This window comes from Balaenoptera acutorostrata, chromosome 8 (genome assembly GCF_949987535.1).
Source record: "Balaenoptera acutorostrata chromosome 8, mBalAcu1.1, whole genome shotgun sequence".
NCBI lineage: Eukaryota > Metazoa > Chordata > Mammalia > Artiodactyla > Balaenopteridae > Balaenoptera > Balaenoptera acutorostrata.
In genome coordinates this window covers 23,213,644-23,235,753 of record NC_080071.1, presented here as the reverse complement: position 1 = coordinate 23,235,753, position 22,110 = coordinate 23,213,644, and the positions used below count along the sequence as shown (strand labels likewise).

The window sequence follows — 22,110 nt, the reverse complement described above, 5'->3', positions numbered from 1 at the left end:
TCAAGAAAGGGCAAGGGGCAGTTCATACAAAGAACCACACCAGCAAGTATGGGCCTGCTTATCTCAAAGACTAGAAGTGACCTCGATTTCAATAAATCAATACGCTTAGAGTAAGTATGTTTGCGTGTTAGAGAGAGAAATGTTAAATGCCAAAAAAAATAAAGTTAAGTCTTAAATAAAATCTAGCAATCTCAAAGAGAAAGAACTTTAAAAGATTTTTAAATTGCAGATCATAATGGAAAGAATACTGTAAATGACAGTCTCTGGATTTTTATATCAAAACATGCTTTATACCATACATTCAAGTAGGTTATTAAACAAGAAGTGATTCACTCTATTTCACTAATACGTATATTCTGCGATTCTAAAAAAGAAATATTAAAATGCAGAGATATAAGAGGAAACTGAGGATGTTACAGGCTAGTCAAGTTAACATTATCACTGTGGCAATGTTTCTCAAACTTCAAGTCACTGTCAAATTTACTAGGTCATAACCAAAATTTTCTTTTCAATAAAGTTGACCATAAAAGAAAAAATATCAGAGTGTATCGAATGTGGTAAAGGTAAATGTTTTGTGACACTTGTATGTGTCTATGTGTACTTATTTATTACTGCGAGTCTCAATTTAAACACTTTAAAAGACACTGCCCTAGAGGTCGTTCTACCACAGCTCAGAACATCTGAACTCAAACTGCATAGAAAATCAGAGGTCCAAAAAAAACAAAGTTCTTTAAAGCTGGAAGATACTTAAAAGATTTGCTTATCATTTCATTTTACAAATGAGGATATTGAAAATCACAGAAATAAAATGTTCTGTGTCCAATTTTTTCTACTATACCTTAGGAGTCAGGTTCCTTTGAGACCTATACTTACAAAACAAATTTAAGGCAGTATCATGCATACTACATTGGCTTTGGCACCAACTACAGATTTCCAGTCATATCATGTGAACATTCCTTTGACATGGTGGCATTTTCACCAACTTATTACTCAAATGGAAAGTATACTGTGTGCAAATTAAGTTATAAATTTATAGGCTCTTGATTCTAGTGCTCAGAGGTATAGAATTCTTTTCATAGACAGGAGATTATTAAACGGGTACGTATTCAGGCTCCAGTAAGAGATCCTCATAAAGCACACAATTATGACAGTGCCTAAGATGCAGGATACAAGGAGTGTCAGAAATTCCCCACTCATTATTCTTGATTTTACGTTCTTGTTCTCTAGTTTCATTATGGTGTTATACACAAACACACACACACCCATTAATATTCTAAAAGATTACTGTAGAGAATCTGTAAAAAGAATTGAAAATGAAATTAAAAATCTGTGTAACTTTAAACTCCAGAGCAAAGAGTTTCCTAAAAAGTGATGATACAGGTAGAACTGTTTCTCATAATCTATAAGGCCTGAATCTCTTAGGTTTGGTACTTTATTTTTTGTAACTATGTAGAGAAAGGGCTGATAGTGATGTCATTAAACATATATACACTACCAAACATAAAATAGATAGCTAGTGGGAAGCAGCCGCATAGCACAGGGAGATCAGCTCGGTGCTTTGTGACCACCTAGAGGGGTGGGATAGGGAGGGTGGGAGGGAGGGAGACGCAAGAGGGAAAAGATATGGGAACATATGTATATGTATAACTGATTCACTTTGTTATAAAGCAGAAACTAACACACCATTGTAAAGCAATTATACTCCAATGAAGATGTTAAAAATAAATAAATAAGATATAGTACATACAATTGTATAGCCATTTAAAAAAAAAAAAAACCTTCCTCCTTAGTGGTGCTGGCACATATACTTCACATTCCAATCTCCTTAAGGGGTTACATTAATATTAACTAAGAGAAATTAAATTTTTAAAATTCCTTTCAATTCTCTTCATGTTAAACTTAAAGGCAAGAAGAACATGAGTCTGTGTCAGATGGTTCAAGGAAGGACAGATAGAAAAATTCAGAATGTCAATTAAAATGTATCAGGCTACTAGAAATAAGAAACCATTAAGCAGGTGAAGGTTGTTAGACAATGGGTGGAAGGTGTGTATTAGGAAAACTAGTACTAGATCTTCTTTTTCCCATCCCATTCTTCCATAACAGATGTCAAGCAAGTTTTCTTGGAAGAGGTATATGAGGGAATACCCTGTGAAAAGCAACCCTATAGAAACATAGAAACTGCATAAATAAATAAGCAAGCAGAGAGCCCCATGAAAGAAAAGCTGGAGGAAGGAAGCGAAAGTGAAGGAGTTGCAGAATCTGTGATTCTGAATCACCCAAAGGGCTAATTATGATGTTTAAATAGCTAAGAGAATAAAGATTAGTCTATAACAAGGCCATTACATTTGGTTAAGGGCACACTGGTAAATGTAAGAAAGATTTTAATGTCTGTGCAAATGAGGAAGCTGAATTGAAAAGGATCAAAGAAAGCATTGAAAGATGGGTCCTAAGTACAAAAGATGGCAGGGAATAAATGGAGTGCCTCACATAGCTAAGAATGTTAGGGGTAAAAAAGAGAACAGAAATACCGATAAAAGAAAAATACTGTCCTTTCACAAAAAAAAATCCAAGATAAGAGAATAAAGTGAATATTGAGAGAAGTGATTAGAAATATATAGGAGAAAAAAGCTCAAAATAAAAAACCAATGTGGGAGAAGTTAAATAAAAAGACATATTGTATCTGATATTTGTCCCGAAAACTTTACAACTGCTTTTGGGGAAAGCATAAAAATTCTGATCTGAAAGAAACTGATGAATCAGGCATAGATTTTATAAAGACTCAGGTTCAGGGTGGTAGCATGAGAAGGAAGAGTAGGTTTAAAAAAAAAGTTGTTGGCAAGAGAGTTGACAAGGGCAAAATGAGTGTCAGAGAGACAGCAGAGCTGGGGGTAGGAAAGAACAAATTTGTTGAGGAGGAATCAGTATGTCTCTTTGACTTTCTTCACAGGAACAAAGCAGAATGTGAGCATAAATTAAGAGAGTGAATCCCAAAGGTGAGTGAGCTCTAAGGATTATTTAGAACACAGTCATTAAAAAAAATAGCACGCGCACGTGCGTGCGTGTGTGTGTGTAGCAAATTAAGACAGAGGTAGGAAAAAAAGATTTCATTTGAACATAATACACAGCATTCAGTGGTAGGTAAACTGTGAAAGGATAAGTCCTCATTACAGCTTCTGTTTTTTTAGGAAGGTGCCGAGTAGTAAACATTGTTATTATTTGGTAAAATTATATCCAAAATTATACAATTCAAACTAAAAAGCAAATTAGGTTATAAAAGTATTAACCACCTTTGAAACATCTTTTATTAGAAATAATGGTTTGGCCTCTTGTAAATTCCCAACTGAGCGAGCCATTCAAAATAACAAATCTATACGATAACTGAGATGTTCTCATAAAATATCATTGTTGATTGCAGAGGGTCTAAACTGCATCTATATAACATGTATGTGTATTTCATTCATTGAAGTTCAAGGATGTTAAACTTAAATATGTATGTGATAGTTTCATACCGTAAATAGAAAGATTAAACTATTGAGAAAGTTATAATTACACAGAATAGCCTATAGTTTGACTATATTACAAAGGGGGAGAGATGATTTCGCTAATTCATGTTTTAGAAACAAAGAAAAGAGCTTCCAATGCAGAGTGAGAAAAACACATCCCAGAGCCTAAAAAGAATAACCTTTTGTTGATAGAAGACGGCAAATGTTTGAATGCTCACAAGTATGCTTATCACTATTCAAAAAGGATATTTAAAACACACACACACACAATTCAAACACACATATCTGAAACGGTAGTGCCTTCTATCCACTTTCAAAGGAGGCCTTACTTGTGCCCACAAATGGCAGCCCAGCAGGCAGTGACATCAGACCTAGAAATGATGTGGCCTGGATAGTATGCAGTGAAGTGCAGTGCTCTACTTGTTTGCAATAGTTTTATTTTTCGACTAGTTTTTATCACACTTGGCATGAACAAGGGAACATGTGCTTTGCTAAATTTGAACTTTTAAGATGAGACTGAATTAACTGAGAACCAAAAAATTGCTTCTGAATTATCCTAAGATTGAAAAATGCCTTCCCCTTCATACTAGGAATGACAAAATAAAAGAGAAATACACCTTAAAAGTTGAAAATTGAGCTAGGAATATCCTTTCAACCAGAAAGTTCAATTAACTTGCCATTTCTTGAAACTTAGTGTATATGTATATACATATATAATGCATATATATGACATATATATACTAAGTAAGTATAGCTCTTGTCCCAAAACTTAAAGTTAACCTTATATTCTTTTTTTTTTCTACTAGTATTGAAACAAAATAACTATATTAGCCAAAATAACCAGAGGCATATCCCTAGAGATGCTCTCCCTTCATAAATTCCATCTTCCTCCTCATAAAAGGTTGGCCAAGATACATAAGTATAAATGCTTTGTATATAAAATGAGTGCCTTGTCATGCAGATATTTTTAGAGTTGAAATCCAAAATAATTTTAATATAAAATTCAAGTTATAAATCACAGGATATGTTTATAAGGAATCTAGTGATAAGTAATAGGTCAAACAACCTGAAAGAATCAGCTTGTGGTACAAGTTTCATTGCATTAATAATGTCACAGTTAGTATGTTTATTAAATTAAATATTACCAGCAAGGGTCTTCTAAATGCTATGTTCCTAATACTAGACCACATATTTATTTCAGAGTTAGCATAGGAAGACGGGGATCTATCACTAGAAGGTCTATTAAGCCATGGTTTTTTTTTTTTTTCCATTGCTTTAATGGAACTATTCAAATCAAATTTTTCACACTATGCCTTGAACACCACTGCAAACCATACTGTGGGTGTAAAATACATGCAAGGCTGATATAATCAGCTCAGATGAGACCAGTGACTTGTACACCATCAAGTTTACTTTATTGTGAAAGCAGTGGGGTTTTCTTTCAAGTGAGTATATTTTTAAATACGTTGCAACCTAACTTACAAGCTGAAGACCAGAACCAGGAAGACATACAAATCTCAAAGCAGCTGAATTAAATCAAGTATAATGCAATGCCTAAAATCCTCTGTCTTCCTACTGCCTACCTTGTCTCTGTCTTCCTTGAGAGACTCATCTTGTTCTGGCAAAAGAAAAACTGACTGTCCAAAACTAAATCTTGCACTCAAATTGTAAATTCAACAAATCATAGAGATTCAACTTGCTTAAAAATTCTCAGCTACTTTTTCAAAGATTGATTCTACTGACATTAGGATGAACATTTACTCTTTAAAATATTAAAATTAACCAAGCAATTGCCCACATACCAGAGTAAATTAAATATTTTTAAAACTGAATGCTTATCACTGGTCTTTAAAGTTGCTGACTTCTTCAAAGTAAGTTTGCCTAAAAATGAGAATAATTGTTACTGTTTCCTATGGAGGAATCTAGATTGGTTTGTTTTCATACAGGATCATAAGCTCTGTGATTTTTCCTATCTCCATGGCTAAAACGCATACATGATAAAATAACTCATATACGCATAGAAAAGGTGCTGCACCAGAGGACAGGCAGAACATTTTATAAAAATCACTTATGTACACAAATACGTTGCCCAAATACTGCTACAGTGCATTTTAAATTCCCCGAGAATGTAAACAGCCTCTCCCCAACAAGGCTTTTGTTCCTAGCCTGCACCCTAAACAGAAAGTACAACATCCTTGAAAGCTCACTCCTAAAAAGATAAATACTTAGCATCACAAAAAAAAAAGGTGGGTCACAGTGAGTTTTAGCAGCAGGATTTATAAGAAAATGTAACTGCAGGAGGTAAGATGGTTCATAAAGTTCTCCGTAGACCCTAAATTACAACATTTTAAGAGCTCGGGGGATGTTAAGTCAGTCCTAAAGAGACAGAAACGACCTGATTTTTTTAAACAAACCCAGTAAATTTCTGCTAGGCCTACAAAGGCTTTCACGCCCTAAATCCTAGTGGGTTGCCCGGCTTGGGAGGGCCGCACCCAAGGCCAGAGTCAAGGCCGCGAGCCACGCTGGACCGGACTCTTGAAGGGACAGGAGAACCGCCTGGACTCCAGGTCTGGACCTACGCTGGGCACCCTGTCTAGACACGCGGCCTGGATCCCTGCCTGCGTTCCTCGCCTGGACTCCCGGCCTGGAACCACGGCGGGGACAGCCAGGACGCAGCCGCCCCCCACCGCCACCCAACGGCGAAGCCAGAGAGCCTGGGCCCAGGCTCAGCGGCACAGACCAGGCCTTCGGAGCCGCCCCACTGCCGGCCGAACTCGTGCGGATGTCCGTCCCCGCCGGCCTGGGCTCCCGGACGCCCTCGACCGCAGCGCGCTCTGTGCCCGCCTGCCGGCCACCCTGACCCGCGGCACCGGCTCGAAGGTGAAGAACGCAGGGCGCAGCGTCTCTGGGCTCGAGCGGCGCCTGCCCGCCGCGCTCGGCCCCAAGCGGCTGGTGGGCAAGGAGCTAAGATGGCGAGGGATGCGAGTGGCGGGAAGGCTGGAGCCAGAATAGAATGCTAGCCGCACGCTCGCCTTTTTTTCTTTCTTTCTCTTTTTGAAAAGACACTTTGGAAAACTGGGGAAATCTGCAGTTTACGGGGAGGATTCGTCATCCTTCTCCGTCCCTCCCCTGACTCCTACCCTCACGGAGATAAAAAGGCAACTCGAAATCTAACCCGGGACGCGAACTCTGGTTCCCGCAGGCCCTCCCAAAACAAACTCTGATTTCCTTGGAATAGCAGCAGCTTCTCCGACACATTGACAGTGTCACTTCACTAGACACCCAAGACTCCTTGAAAGCCAGGAGAAATGATCATGTTTGCAAAGGACAGGAAAGCACACTGCCTCCGAGAGGAGCGCGGAGCTGCAAATTTACCTCACGCTGACTCAGTCCACACAGCAGATGGTGCAGAGCTGCAAGGGAAACGACCTCCCCAATTTTTTTAAGTACTTCCTAATAGCAGCTAAGTGCGTCTTTCAGTACCGGGCACTACGTTCCTGTGAAATCTATCCTCGGCTTCTAAGAGCTTCGTTTCCGCACATGACACCGACTCCTTTGCTCTCGGTGACTCTGGCCCGAGGGCGGCAGGCCTGGCCAGGCGCCGCGCTCCGACCGCCAGGCTCACTCCCGGGAGCCCAGCGCGGCCCCCGCTACCCTCGCCCTCGGCCTGGGCGCCCCCGGGGCCTCCCGGCTGCACGTGCGCTTCCTGCTCGGCGGCACCGAGGTCGCAAGAGCGCAGGGCCAGTGGGTGATTGCAGGAATACACTGCTCCACTTCACTCGCCACGCAGGCCCCCTGTTTTGTGCTTTTTGTCCTCTTGTTTAGTTCTTAGGTGTGGGAACGGAGAAACACAAAGGAAAATCAGTCTTCGCTTTTCTGTGTGGCAGACAAAACTCCGCGGAACGCCGTCTAGTGGCGAAATCGCCCAGGGAAGGCAAATCGGTCTTGTTCCCCCCACCAATTTTCATTTTAATTGGAACTTTGAAGCCTCTTTGCATCTGTCAAATTGCAAAGGGGATACACGACCATCTCTGGGTGGTGGTAAATTTCGTCCCATAAACTGAGACTGGCCCAGACTAAGCAAGAAGGTTGAACCATTCTCCACCTCTTTCTTGGATCTCGTTTCTCTGGACACAAAAGTACAAAAATCGCTTCTCCAGGAGGTAAAGGCAGAGCTCTGCGGACACCTTGACTAAGACGCAGCGACCCCCCAGCTGGAATATCCACATTTCTGCATTTTTTTCTCAAGGGATGGGGATCTGGCTTGGGCAGGACTGGCACAGGAGTTCCGTTGTAGAAAAGACGGAGTGGTGCCCCCCAGATACCTCCTAAAGCAAGTTTTAAGCTCAGTAGTTAAATACTGACCTTTCACGAGTTTGCTCTATGAGTCCTTCCCCCACCTCTAACCCCTCCCAATCCCCCCAAAACAATCCACTCAAGAAATGTAGGCCATCCTGTGTATTCATTTACGGATTCACCACTCAACTCCAAGGCCTCGTATTTAAAGACCGGAATTTTCGACATCTGCCTAGAGCTGCGGTCAACAGCCTATTTTGACAAGCATTTAAATCACACCCTTCTCTTGCCCAAAGCCTCCCTCCTGACTTTGTGAAATTTAAAGAAATTCTAAATTTCGTATTAAAGACCCTCCTTTTCCTGCTCACGTTATTTCCTACTTAAAGATAAAAGGAAGTGTCTACATTTTCCTGAAAAAAAAAAAAAGAGTGCAACAAAGTGAAACGACTCACAGGGAACTAAGTAGTTGTAAATAAGAGGAAAAAAAGTAATTACTGGTGGTGCTATAAAACAAATTTAAGAGGAAAACGGGAGGTAGTTCCCACTAAACAGACTGCCCCATATCGGAGTAGGGACAGGCTATTCTTCCTTAACCCTTAAAAATAATCATCTATAATTAAATTATTTTCAAACTGTAAACTGCTTTCAAACACCATAGCATTTTACCAGATTTATTTTACTTGTTATACACAGACGATACAAACGAGCAAAAAACAAAACGTTTCTCAATGGAGTGTGTACTTGTATAAATTATTCAGTTCACAGACAAAACGAAACAAATATAAAAATCACAACATTAGATTTACAGAAGAGCCAAAATATACACACGTTTAGACCCTGAATTCCTATCAGGAAAAAAAATCCCCCCAATGGACTGGAATCTAGATTGAATATTGTGTATGATGCATATTTCACATTAATTTTAAAATACAAAAAAAAGTATAGGTTTGCTACACAACATTAGAAATCCTACTAATCTATTTTCAGGGGGATTAGTGCTCCTTATCAAATATAACAAGACTTAGTGGGAGGGGGAAAAACAGTTTTACTTGCATTAATGCTAGTGTTTTCCCAAGGAAGTCAAATTGCAGCTGTTTCTAGGTGGCGGGGAAATCATTTTCAAAACTAAAATGCAGTAAAATATACAACTCACACAATTCATCTTCACTAGACTACACTATAGTTACCAACAATTCAGTCATCTATATCATTAGTAGAATATTCATTACAAAGATTTACAGCATATAAAGGTGGAGGGGGGAACTGAAAAGATACTCGGAAACAGTTTGTCAGCATATGTGGCACCTGCACAGACCAGTAATGGATTTGGCACTTGGGGAAAAACAAATAAGGCAAAATAATATTGCTGATGTCGAGCTATTCTATTTAGAAGGAAGGGGTAAAACACATATAACTCCAGTTAGCTTTGCTTTGCAGGCATCATGCCACTTAATCGACTTGCCTATGAAAAGACACCTATCCTTTACAGGTGTTTGGTCAGATTCTCCTTAGCTATTTGTGTGCAGTAGGGCACAGAGTAATTATTTCATGCAATGGATTGAGGAGAAGTGAGAAACCCATCATTATCTAGTTTTTCAAGTTTCAAGTTTTCAGAGCCTCTTAGAATATTGTTAATTATCCCACCAGAAAAAATGTTAAAGGGGGGTGGGGTGGAGGAAAAGGCAAAGAAAGGAAAAGAAATGAACGAGAAGGTTAAGCATGAACTGGTTTTGTGCCTTGACGATGAGAATAAAAACTAGCCATTCGTTACAGTAAATTAACACTATATACAGTCATTTCACAGGCTTTGTTCCACTAAAATTATTAACATCCCTACCATCCATCCATCCATCCACTCGGGGATAAGAAAGGACGCGCTGGGGGGGTCCAGGTTCTAGAGTCAACATCCTACGGTTAATGGGGAGGCCGAGACTTGGCGGGTCGGAATAGCTGCTGCCTGACAGGACTGCCCAGGTCTCCTAAAGGTGAAGAGTTTCATTACCAGAAAGGGAAGGAGAGGGTGAGAAAAAGACGAGGGGGAGGGGAATTGTTGGGAGGATAACTTCACAGAAGGTTCGTAAGTAGGAAAACCAAAAGGTTTACAGCCAAGTTGAAGGTCGGTGCGCTAACTGCGGAAACTGCTGTGCAAAAAAAAAAAAAAAAAGAAAAAAAGGTTAAAATTGCACTCGGAGACCTGTACTAATCCGCTGCAGACGGTGTTCGAGGGTCAAACAAACTGAGGGGGCGCGCGAGTGGGGCGTGGGCAGGAGGCGCAGGGGGAGAGGCGCGAGGGGCTAGCGGGGGCCCGGCCGCGGCGGGGCGCGGGGCCGAGGCGGGCAGGGGCGGCCTAGCTGTGCGAGTAGAAGCCGTAGTAGCCGCCTATGTCCTTGGCGCAGTTCTTCTCGCAGTCCCGCTGGGCCAGCACCTCGCTCTTGAGCGGGGACGAGCTCTCGGACACGGGCGTGTCAGCGGGCGAGATCCGCCTCCGTTTGGCCTGCTCGTAAATCCCCGAGTCGCTCGAGTCGATGGACTTGATGGAGGAGGGCGTCTCGATCCAGCTGGAGTCGGACAGGTCCTTGGGCTTGGCGTCCTCGGCGCCGGGCGGCAGCGGCGAGCGCTCGGCGGCCAAGCCCTCGGCCTCCTCGCCCAGGTAGGGGTTGGCGCCGGCCATACGCGCGGCTGCCGCGGCGCTGTTGGGCCAGCAGGGCAGCACCGAGCCCGACTTGGCGCCGCAGTACTGCGGGGGGCTGCGGGCGCCCCAGCCCGACGGGTCGGCGTAGTAGCCGAGCGGGCGGCCAGTGCAGCCGGCCGCCTGCAGCGGCAGCGCCTTCACGCCCGCCGCCGCATACGAGAGCAACGTGGCCGCGTTGCCCGCGAAGTCCGTGGCCGTGTCGTAGGCCGAGGCGGCGAAGTCCAGCCGGTTGTTGGCCGGCGTCACAAACCAGCGCTGCGGCGACGGCGCGCCCGGGTCCTCGGCCTGCTGCGGCGACAGCAGCCCGTTGGTGTGCGGCACGCTGCGGTCCGTGCCCGGCCCGGGGCCCGCGCCCGCGCCCGGGTGGAAGCGGGCCTTGGCGTAGTTGCTCACGAACTGGTCCTGCAGGAAAGAGCCGGCCATGGCGTAGCGGGCCCCGGGCACGATCTGCGAGCGCGGGGAGTCGTTGGGCGAGGGGGTCAGGCGGTCCATGTCGCAGCCAGTGTAGATCCTGCGAGGGAGGGAGAGAGAGAGAACCGAAGGGTGGCGCCAGGTCCCTTCGGGGGGCAAAAGGGAAGGCCACCCCTGGTCGCCCACCCGCACCATCTCCACGTGTAAGCTGCCGTCCAGGATGGAGACAGACAAAAGGTCACAGACCTGCATCCTCTCCAAAATAAATCGTGAAATTATAAAGGAATCAATCTGTCTATTCAGGGACCTAAAAATGATACAGGTGAAGAGGAAGGCTTCCCTCTTCTCTTGCGCTCTCTCGCCAGGTGCACAGGGGGCCTGAGAGAGGAGCACAGCAGTGGATTCTCATCCCAGTTCTCCACTCTATGTGTACACATTGAGGCAGATTTACCCAGGAACCAAGGTGTTATTTGCCCAGTGGGCCTTTCTTCTTCGGTGAGAGTTTCTGAGCGAAATTTCTAAACAAGTCACCCACTTCCACCCTTTTAAGACCGCTTTCTTCCATTTGACACACACGCGGGCCCCCCAGGTACTGATAAGCATCGTACTGGTCTTCGCCAGTCTGCTGAGACGCGGAGGGTTACTGCTGGAAGCCTCCGCAGGACTTACTGTCTTGTTTTCCCCGTGTGAGCTTTCAACCCCCCGCCCCCCACCCCTAATACAAACAAGAATTACTACTTGGAAACAAAGTCATCAATCAGTAAAATTCTTTTGCAAAGAAAAAGCATTCTTTACTCTGACCTTCTTTCCCCAGCTTTTGATCTGTTACTGGTTAAAAACAACAGCAACAACAACTTGGGGGGCAAACTCTTAAACTACAGTTATCAACCTCCGCCAAGCAATCTCCCACTAATAATAGCCCATCCTTATACAACTTGATTATGTGTACCAGGCACCCTTGTCTAGGACTGTACAGACAGTAATTTATTTAACCATCACAACAATTTTCCAAGTTAGGTACCATTATTATCCCACTTTACAGGTGAAGAAACTGAGGGAAAGGGAAGTTACATAACTTGCCCAATCACATACAGTAATTGTGTTACTAAGAATTACCTTAAGTAAAATAGTCAAAGATTAGCTGTAGGCCCTGGGCCTAGAAAATCCCATTCGAATTGGGAAGGAACCAGAGATTGGATCAAGATTGGTCGAAGTATTTTCTCATACACATACACACATGCCTCCCTTTTTATTTAGCTCACACATAAATGTTTTAATCTTTAATCAACAGACTGTTTTGAAAGAGAGCCTCAGTCTTGTCAGACCTCAGTCCTTTGGGGAGGAGATTCCCTGGTGAGTGGCCAAGCAAACGCCCTGGCCCCCCTGAACTCTTTATTGCTCTCCCTGTTTCTCCAAAAGTGAGCCAGGCCCAAATAACCACCATTAACAGTGGAAAGGGAGTGTCATAAACCATTCTACTCTTCTCTAACCCATAAATGTCTAAGATATCCACCTGTATAGTGAAAGAAGCTTTTTATGAGAAATATATAGTGATTTAAGAACCAAATGGAAGTGGTTTTTTCCAACAGAAGTCAGCCAGAAGAGGGGCAGGTGAGGGTTATGCTGTGTCTGCTCAGGTGCAGTTTGCTTACGGCACAAAATTTCCCTCCTGAAATTTCATTCCAGCCTCAAATAAGAACAAGTAGAGGGAGGCAGGAAGGGAACATAACCAGCAAGGTGCAAATATCGTCTCTGTTTACCACCACAATATTTTAAAAAGAAAAAAAAAAACAATCTGCAAAAGATACAGTTTGTATGCCCATGCAGGTCCCAACCCACTTGGGATTACTGAATTGATCTGTGCAAAATCAATGCTTTGCAACAGATGTTCACAGCAGAATTAAAAGCTCAAAATCTACAAGACCCCCTAGTACAGAGACCAATATCTCTGGTCTCATGGGCCACACACTTTCCACTGTGCTGAGCCCACCTTTTTTAGATTGTGAGGAAGGACCAGAGTAGCCAAGTTTTTTTTCTGGGGAATCACACTGATGAGGCTTGCTTCCTTTGGACCACTTTTGAGGGATGCACATGACAGTTACAGGCAGTACCATCAATGACTGTCTTTTCAATTTGTTATAAAAATATCAGGAGGGAAGTTTGGTATCTACCTGGAGGTAGCCATTTGTCTCCTCCACAAATTTAATCTATTCCTAGTCAAAGACAGCTTCAACTTTGTAGTTCTATCCCAAGCACTTAATGCAAGCCATGAAATCAAAGTTTATGTATCCTTCCCTTCTATGGTTAGAAAAAAGTGAAGGGATCACCACAATCCAGATTTAGATTTTGCTGTATAACTCTATCTGAACTCCTAGGCACTATACCTGGGCCCTGAGCAAGAACGCTAAAACAAGCCCAGGAAGTATTCAGTTTACACCTACTGTTGCCCCCAGAGGACAGCATTTTGATAGAAAAGAAATGGAAATAGGTAAGGGAGTCCTGGAGAAAAGGGAACTAACACATTTAATTAAAACGCACCTAGATACAAATGATAAGAGGACATATTTTTCTTTCGAAGCATAAATAATACACAGCAACAGAACCTGGGTCCTTCCCAAAGCCTGAAGTGACTGCAGTATCGGCTGTGCTCGTGAACTTGTATGTAGTGGGTGCACATTTTTATTCAGTCCATAGTAAACTTGCACAGGAAAAGCTATTACACAAAACTTGGAAATGGGTAAATAAAAGTCACATATGCCAAGGAGACTGTAACAACTGCCAGAGCCACATGCACTTTCAGGCAGACTCGGGCGGTTTCAGACACAGACAATCTGAGCTGAGCATCTGCAGTGCCACATACAACTCGCGCACCCAGGAACCAGGGCGGCTTCCCCAGCCAGCCAGTCCCCGAGCCCCGCCAACAACTTTGTAATTCACGCAAAAGCTAAAAATAGGCGGAGGAAACCTTTCACCAAAACCGCAGAAGTACTAAGCCAGGTCACCAGAGAGAAGGGGAGCCGACAAAAAGGAAAGGAAAACCTCGAAAACAACCCTGTCTTCACACTTTCTAGCTTCCAAAAGCCTTGTACAAAGCAATCCACCTTTGACCTAAAGCCCAATTCCACAAATTTGAGAAGGTGCAAAACTACTTACGTGTCATAATTATCCCGAAATCCTTTTGCAAAGGGGTTGTGATCTATTTTCAGTTGTGTAATCTGGAAAAGAGAAAAAAAGATTAATACGATTTTACATTCTATACAGAGGATTGGGTGTTTAAGGATATGTCATCTGCCGCTTTTTACAGGGGCTTATGGCCCACAATTTCATTAAATAGCAAAGTTTCCCTAACTGAAAAATTTGAGGGAATGGGTGGAAAGGAAAAAAAAGAAAGTATGATGAAAGTTATGAGGAACATGTTTAAATTAATGGTGACTAAAACTAAAGAATTGCTTTCAATTAGCTCTCCCATGTGTTCTAAATTGGTTCAAATGCTCATTTTTTAAAATGCTTGTTACATAATGCACTTACTCAGGCAAAAATCTTTAAGGGGCACTTGAATTCATCACTAAAAAATGTTGCGTATCTTAAATGTTTCATCATATTTTTTAAAGTTGGTCGCTTTTGATACACAACTTGAAGAACCCACAAGTTGCATCTTAAAATCAGTTTTGATTTAAAATAAATGCATATTTTTAACTTCTAATATTTTCATTTAAGTTTTTAAAAAACACCATCACTTCTAGTAGTCAAATCAACAGTAGTAAAATAAGTTTCTGCAAACTTGCAAATGCTTAAGTTCAAAGTGCTAGAAAACTCACTTCGTAGCCCCCAGTAATTTATTGTAGTTTTTAAATATATGAATGTGGGTTTCTTTGGATCACCCAGAAAGTGATGTTTGAAAACTAAATAAAAATTCCCAAGAGGCCCTAGAAATGCTGGTCACCTTAAAGGTGGCCCGGGTGACCCGCGACGGAGACGATTAGGAAGCGTTTTCCCACAGGCTAGGTATTTAGGGAAGGTGCCCAGGAGGCCCCTAGCCCTACGCCTAAAAGGCTCAGCAGAGCCAGCTGCGGCTGACGTTAGTGCCAGAGCGGGGGATGGCCGGGGGTAGCGGCGCGGGCCTGGAGAAGCCGGTGCCGACCGCCGCGCGCCCAGCCCCCAGGCCTCCTTACATCGGTGTTCTGGTAGGCGGTGACGGCGATGAACTGAGTCTCGGGAAAAGTGAATGTCTGCACGCGGCCGGGCTGGCTGGTGTCCTCCGTGCCGTCCTCGTTCACTTCCACCACATGCAGGCGGGGCTGGTACTTGTGCAAGGACTGCAAAACCACCATCTGTCCGGCGGAGAGAAAGGGGAGCGACGAGCGGCGCGTTAACGCGGCCGGCGTGCGCGGGGCTCTGCGCCGCGGGCCGCGCGGAGGCTGCAAGGAGCCCGCCGCCCCTACTAACTGACAGCGGGCCTCGCCCGGCTGGTGACTGGCTGGCTGGGGCACACCAGCCCTCGCTGCCCCGGAGCACGGATCGCCCGAGCACGGGAGGAAAACCAAACCCGACCGCCCGATCCTCAGGGCCCTTCTCCCAGTCCTCCTTTAAGGAGAAACAAAGATTTTCACAACCTGCAGATCCTGCGCGTTTCCTTCTCAAAATCAACCAAGTATTTGTACTTGGGAAGGTTGGGAACTCGGAAATTGGGCGTGAGGGGGGACAAGAACAACTTTGTAGATTGTTTAATATAATTTTGGAGGATGGAAATAGAATTTTTTAGAAGTCTTTTTTAATGAAGCAAAGAAACGTGTCCAGTTTCTCATGTTGATTTAAAGTGATGAACTGGATCTTAGGGAGGGACGAGTATGTAAAAGTGAGAGTGTGTGTGTGTGTGTGTGTGTGTGTGAGAGCGAGAGCGAGAGAGAGAGAGAGAGAGAGAGAGAGAGAGAGAGAGAATGAGCGCTTGAGCCACTGACCTGCCCATTGTTGTTTGAAGCTCCTTTGTTGTTTGTAAGTTTTAATTTTCCAAAAGAGATTTCTTGACGCATCCAGTGAGCCCCCGTGTTGGGGGAATCCGGATGCATATAGACCCGATTTCCTAGAGAAAGAAACAAGTTGTTTACATGTGCCCCGGGCACTGCCCAGTCCCAACTCCTAACCACGTAGGACACACACACACATACACATACGCACACCCCTTATTCCACTGTGAGGCCCATTAGCCGGGGCTTTTTTAGGCCGCGCTTTCTTCCTATTAACTGGGATGATTAAAATAGCTTTTGCATAATCCTCCCCCTTCTCGCGGCTCAGTCTGTCCCCCTATCCCCCTCGTTTCCTTTTAGAAGTCATTGGCCGATCGTTTTAAAAGTCGCTCGAGCCAGTCCACAAAGGCTTTAATTAATCATTCTCACCTAAATAAGTGTCAGGAAAACGTGTTAATTGGAAGGACTTGCCTTGCACATTGGTGTCCGCTTTGCCGCAAGGAACCCATTTGCCTCCTTGAAACCTCCAGTGATTGGGATCCGCCAAAATCACATCCACAAAAATATTGTAATGAGCCGTGGGATCGAGACCAGAAATGTTAAAACTTAAAAAAGGAAACATGCGCCTATTTAAATTAGGAAGGGGGGAGAAAACAAGGGGGAAAAACATAAATGTTAAAGATTAAATGCAAGAAGCGAGGCGCCAGATAGCAAAGCAAAACTTGTTCTCTCAGCGTCAATGAGCGAATGTTTGCTGGGTTGGAAAAGGGGTGGTGGCGGAGGAAAAGAAGTGGGGCTGAAGTCGGGGAGTCGGCAGGTGAGCTGGAGTGGGGAGTCGGCAGGTAGCACTGCCCAGCTGGAAAGCGAGATTGGCGACCCGAATCTCCACCTGTCGGTGCATCGGGCGTTGATGCGTCCCTCCCATCTCCCGGCCGCCGGCCAGGGCTCTCCCCCTCTCTCTCTCTCTCGCTCTCCTTTCTCCGGCCACTGCCTGGCTCTCCGACCACCTTTCTAGAGCGGGAACCCCCTCCCCGACATCACCGCGGTGGCTAGACCTTCCACTTTCCGTTTTCCCAACACCAGCCAACTCTAGGACGCGCCAGAGCGCCTTCCACTCCGCTCCCGACCCCAAATCTTCGCTGCCGCGGCGGTCACAAGCCGGGTGCACTTGCCCCCGGAGCGCGCCTGGAGCAGCGGCAGCCAAGAACGTAGCCATTACCTGCCCTGTTTGGTGATGATCATCTCCGTTTGGTGCCGGTGAAATTTCAGCCAAAGGGGCCTGTTGCACAGGTACACCTGCGCTTTGCCGGGCACCAGCCCGGGCTGTGTGGAGGAGAACTGGTAGAACGGGGCTCCTTGGTAGGAGTGGCCGTACTGCTGTGGGTAGGGGTAGCCGGCGGTGGGGTAGCCCTGCGGCGAGGAGTTGGACAGGAGGCTGTTGTAGGCTCCGTTGGTGATGACCGGGTGGTGGGCCATGTAGCGGCTGGGGCTGCCGATGGAGAAGGCGGGGTGCGCGGGTCCGTGCTGGCCGGCGTACGGGAACATGGCACTGGGAGCAGTGGCCGCGGACTGTGGCTGGCTGGACTGAGAGAGGAGGTAGCGATCTGCAGCAGAGCCATCGAAACTGTGACGAAGCTCAGAGACCCCGTCCAAGACAGGAGAGAGTTTACTTCTCTGGACGTCCCCTGGTGAGTCCTTGGAGTCAGGAAAATTGTCTGTATCTGACTGATTCGTCATCCCCCTGGTAATTTTTTTCAAAGGTGAACTTCTCTCCAGGTTGTCAGTGGTCGGGATAATGGGATGATCGTGCAAGACGAGCTCAGATCCGCCTGAATGTGGGTAGCTGCTGCTCACATTGAGAAATTTCTTGGAGAGCATGATAGAAGGAGAAAGGCAGTGCTCCAGCTGCATAGCTCTGGAACCTGAACACTCGCCCTCCTGTCCCTGGTTTTTAAAGTCCTATTTATCATAAACTAGAAATCCACAGACCCCCTCACTAGACAGAAAGCACTTCAACCAGCAAATGCTTCTCAAAGGTTTGATTTACTTTTTTTTTCCCTGGGAGAAGAGATTGGCCAATTGACACTATGCAGCAATCAGAAAAGGCTCACTTTTGATCTTGCTGCTTGTGCAGCCGATGAAACGGCTCCTGCCATTGGTTAACTGCTGACAGTAATTTAATTAGATAGACATTAATTAGGATAATCACCTGGCTCCTGGTCGCTGCGATCATGGCAAACTGAAGGGGATGATTTTATTGTTGGCTTCGGGGTGGGGTGGGGAACGTGTGTTAGTTTTACGTGAGCACTGTTGTGTCACCTTTAAGCTTTGTGACCACTGCTTTAGGAAGATTCAAAGATGTGCAATTTACTAAACATTCTCCTACCTTCTCCCCCCACCTCCCTCCTTTGGAGCTGAGGGGCGGAGGAGGGAATTCAACGATGCTAGGAGACTTTTCGGATCTGAATGAGCCAAATATTCAGTTGAATGTAACGATTTCAAGTGCAAAGTATACAAAGCGCGAGCCGGTGGCCTCTTCTCGCCCTGTAAAAGTTCCAGAGTCTGTCTTTTCCAGTTAATACAGAAGCACAAGACACCTGACCCAGTCCTTTGTGAGCAGGTCCTGTGTGTCCTCCACGAACACCCCCACCAACGCACACCTTTTAAACTACATACATAAATAAATAAATCACTGCTGCTGAGAGCCACCTCCATGAAAGAGAGCGGGAAGGGGGAGTAGTGGGGGAGAAAAGCAAGCAACTCAGCCACCCATCCACCCACCTCGGGAAGGTTCGGTTTCTTGGTTGAGCACAGAAACAGTGACAATCAATGATCTCCTTTTTAAGTTTTGAAATAATCATAAGCTGTCGGGCTGAAGTGCCTTAATGTAGTTGCTGTGATGTTTACGAGGTCTTTCCTAAATATTTTATCAGCGAGCTTGGTTGCAGATTATCTGAAGAGCATCTAACTGGGGGCAGGCGCCATGCATCCCTCGCATCCCACTGCACTTCCTTCTCTCTGAGGTACGGCCTTGGCGACAGGTTCAAAAGCCTCGCCAGGAAAAGAGAGGGCCGGGTCCTCGCGCAAATGGGTTCCCTAGAAGCGCTGATCTGGGGAGACAGAGTGGAAGTGGTGTCAACGCAGTGATCGTTACGGAAGACTCGTGTGTGTGTGTGTGTGTGTGTGTGTGTGTGTGTGTGTGTGTGTGTTAATGTTTATATAATCTGGAGGGGAGAAAAAGAATCCATGCCAGTAATTTTAAAATGAGAAAGAATCTAAAGAGGAATAGAGAAAAGAACCAGTTTAAAAGGATGTTGGCACCAATCAATAGCACGAGGCCCAAAGCGGCGCCGAGGTGTAGGAAGAAATCTCCCGGTACTGGGTCTACAGAGGAGCCCAGCCCTCCGCCCGAACCAGATGGCCAAGAGGCTTCACCGCTCTAAGCTGCTGCCCGTGGCCGGCACCCGCCAACCTGCCCTCCTGTGGCTTTCCCGGGACGCCGAGCCGCGCGGGAACCAGGAGGAGGAGCGCAGCGCCGGAGCTCAGCTCGACCCCGCGAGCTGGCTGACTGGCGGGCCGGCTCCACGCGGGGCACTGCGGGGGCCGGCGGCGGGAGAAGCCACCCCCGCGCCCGGCGCTCGGCCCCAGGCCAGCCGCCCCGCTCTGGCTCCATTGTCTAAGGTCCCCGTAGGCTCCCCGGCACCCTGGCGGTCCCGAGAGGGAGCCGCCCGCAGACCCGGGGAGCGCGGGGCGAGCGGCCGCTGGCGCGGACCCCGGGGGCACACACTTTCCCTGCCGGAGGCTCGGCCTGGGCGCCTCCGCCCGGTGGAGCTCGTACCTTCCTCCGAGAGAGTGCCTCTGCCTTCCTCGGGCCCCGCCGCTCCCTCAGGGAGAGAGGCGCCGGGGACATTGGGTGGGTCTGGCGCTTCGCAGAGAGGGGCTAACCCGACTCGACCTGCGCCTAGGCGGGCGCATTTTGAGAGCGCCGCCTCTCGGGGCCGAGCGGCCAGCGCTGAGCCGGGACTGCGCCCCCGCGGCGGGCGGGCGCCTTGGCCGCAGAGGGCACCAGCCGTGTTAAGGCCCGGCGAGGGCGGCCCAGGGCCGGAAGGGTTGGTGACCAGATGTCCCGGACTGGGAAAAACAAATACAGCCAGACCCCATTTTCCTTTCGAAAGCAAATCTCAGCTCGTGGCCAGGAAGCTTCACTAACAAGCAGGGCCTTAACTGTTGAGGCGTTGGGGTGTGGGGGGAGGGGACAGTAGCTATGACATTATTGGACGCTTGGTTTTCTTTGCCTTTTACCTTTCACCGCCATTTCTCCCGAGAGCCTTTGGCCTGGTTTTGGCTACTCTTGCTTTCCCCTTTCTTCCATCATTCACTTCTTTGTCCCCGAATGCCTTTCTCTCCACCGCCTCCGAGGTTACCCACCTCACCCCCTCCTCGGTGGGACAGAGCCTTCAGTGCGTCGCAGAAAGGAGAGACTCTACCTGGGCTCTTATTCGGGTTTTGTTATTCCCGGTACCCTGAACTGGCTTTTTAAAAAATGAAGAATGCTAAAAATGACATGTTAAAGGGAGAGTGCCTCCTCCTCAGAGTTTCTAAGGAATTGGATTAGGAGATAAATGTGCACTCTCACTTAGATTACCAGTACTGAATTCAGTGATTCCTCATATACAGGCTACGTCTTTAACATATATGCTCAAGAAGGAAAACAGGCTTTTCTCAGAATCAGCACATCAGCTCTTGAATCATACTTCTGTAGAGCTGGTCTTCTCAAACTTTAAAAGTGCTTATGCACCACACCAGGATTCTTGATTCGGATTCAGCAGGTCTGTATTTCTAATGAGCTCCCAGAAGACTCAGGTGCTCCTGGTCCAGGCAGATGGCACTGAATAGTGAGGCTGGAGCTTTTGATGCCCCCATACTAGCCTAAGTGGAAAGCAGGAACATCTCTGTATTTAGAGGCAAGAGTTTTGGTTCTAGTGCTGCTTTAGTGCTGCAGAGACCAGTAAAGATGCTCACACACACACACACACACACACCCCTGAAGTGGCTTATTGAGCTTGTGATTAAATAAGTTGTTTCAGTGCCTGCCTGGGCCTGGGTTATCAGGCTGCTGCTAAAATAGCTGTGCATTCCAAGAGAAAGGTGTTCACTGAGCCTTCTTAAGGCATCCTCATTTTGATTGACTCCACATCTACAAAACTGTAGGTTTTTGCTAGTAGGGATTCTGGTAAGATTTTGCAATTGGGAACGTCTCCAACATGAACCAAGTGGGAGAACATGGTATGTGACTGTGGGAAGTCCCGGAAGATGAGGTGATCAAATAAGAAGAGCAAAAGGCAGGCCTTGTGTAAGCCTTCTCAGTCACTTTACTCACTCAGGAGCTATTTTTCAGGGGACTAAAGTGAAAGAAAAAAAAAAAAAAAAAGTAGTTTCCAATGGAATGTTGAGAATTAACCCTTGTATTATTGAGGCCTTCTTCTGCGGGCATATTGTACAAAAAAAATCTTGACTAGCTTTTCACAGTATCTGTGAAAGAAGTCACAGAACCTGATTTATGTAAAGGGGAAAATCATGTATTAAAAAAAAAAACAAAACACTTGCACACAAGTTTAAATCAGGCAAAAGGAAAATTTCTACGAACTTCAACTCGTATTTTAATTGTAAATGGTTAGCTGTTGTAATCCCAACAATTAAATTAATACATATTACAAGTCCTACATAAAATATACCATCACTATATTTAAAAGAAGAAACCACAGGACAATCAAGAAATGCTCAGAATACCTTATTCCACCAAAAAAAGAGACTGTGAAACATAGTGGGAATTTAAGCCACTTCCACTTTTAGTTTCTGGTAACTTTTCATTAGGCAACCAAGAACAGCCTAGAATTATTCAAATAGGAGAGTAATTTGGTTCACCACATTATTCATACTACCTCTATCAGAGACTAAATCTCAATTCTAAATCCCCAAGTAAATTCCCTCTTTAATGAAGCCTTAGAAACATTCTTACCATATTTTCACAAAGCGAGAGACAGAATTAAATCTTTGTCTCCATGTGTTTTGCACATTCTTTGGTGTACCCAGTATGGTGCTGTACCATGAGTGAAAACTTATGTACATCAGGTTAGAAAGAGGCTGAGGGACGAGGTCATCTATGAAAACTGCCATTAGTCAAATTTTTGTCTTTATCAGAAAACTGGGTACTTCTAAGTTAATTTAAGAAAGATGAGAGAAA

The 22,110-nt window shown here is 45.6% G+C and overlaps 1 protein-coding gene across 1 annotated transcript; it reads right to left on the bottom strand.

The window, feature by feature from the left end:
- Positions 1-10,146: 10,146 nt before the first annotated feature.
- On the bottom strand, positions 10,147-17,777 carry TBR1 (T-box brain transcription factor 1). Its single transcript, XM_057551689.1, has 6 exons — positions 17,086-17,777; positions 16,338-16,492; positions 15,861-15,982; positions 15,075-15,233; positions 14,056-14,117; positions 10,147-11,002 (listed from the first exon to the last, which is right to left on the bottom strand). Exons 1-6 carry the CDS (start codon positions 17,775-17,777, stop codon positions 10,147-10,149), a joined length of 2,046 nt encoding a protein of 681 aa, XP_057407672.1.
- Between the last annotated feature and the right edge of the window lie 4,333 nt (positions 17,778-22,110).

Excerpts from the sequence above, each read along its gene's own strand:
- TBR1 (XM_057551689.1), bottom strand. The coding sequence starts at position 17,777 with ATGCAGCTGGAGCACTGCCTTTCTCCTTCTATCATGCTCTCCAAGAAA. Across the intron at positions 15,983-16,337 it reads AGCGGACACCAATGTGCAAG|GAAATCGGGTCTATATGCAT; the intron begins GCAAGTCCTTCC and ends TTCTTTCTCTAG. Across the intron at positions 11,003-14,055 it reads TTTCGGGATAATTATGACAC|GATCTACACTGGCTGCGACA; the intron begins GTAAGTAGTTTT and ends CCTCCCTCGCAG.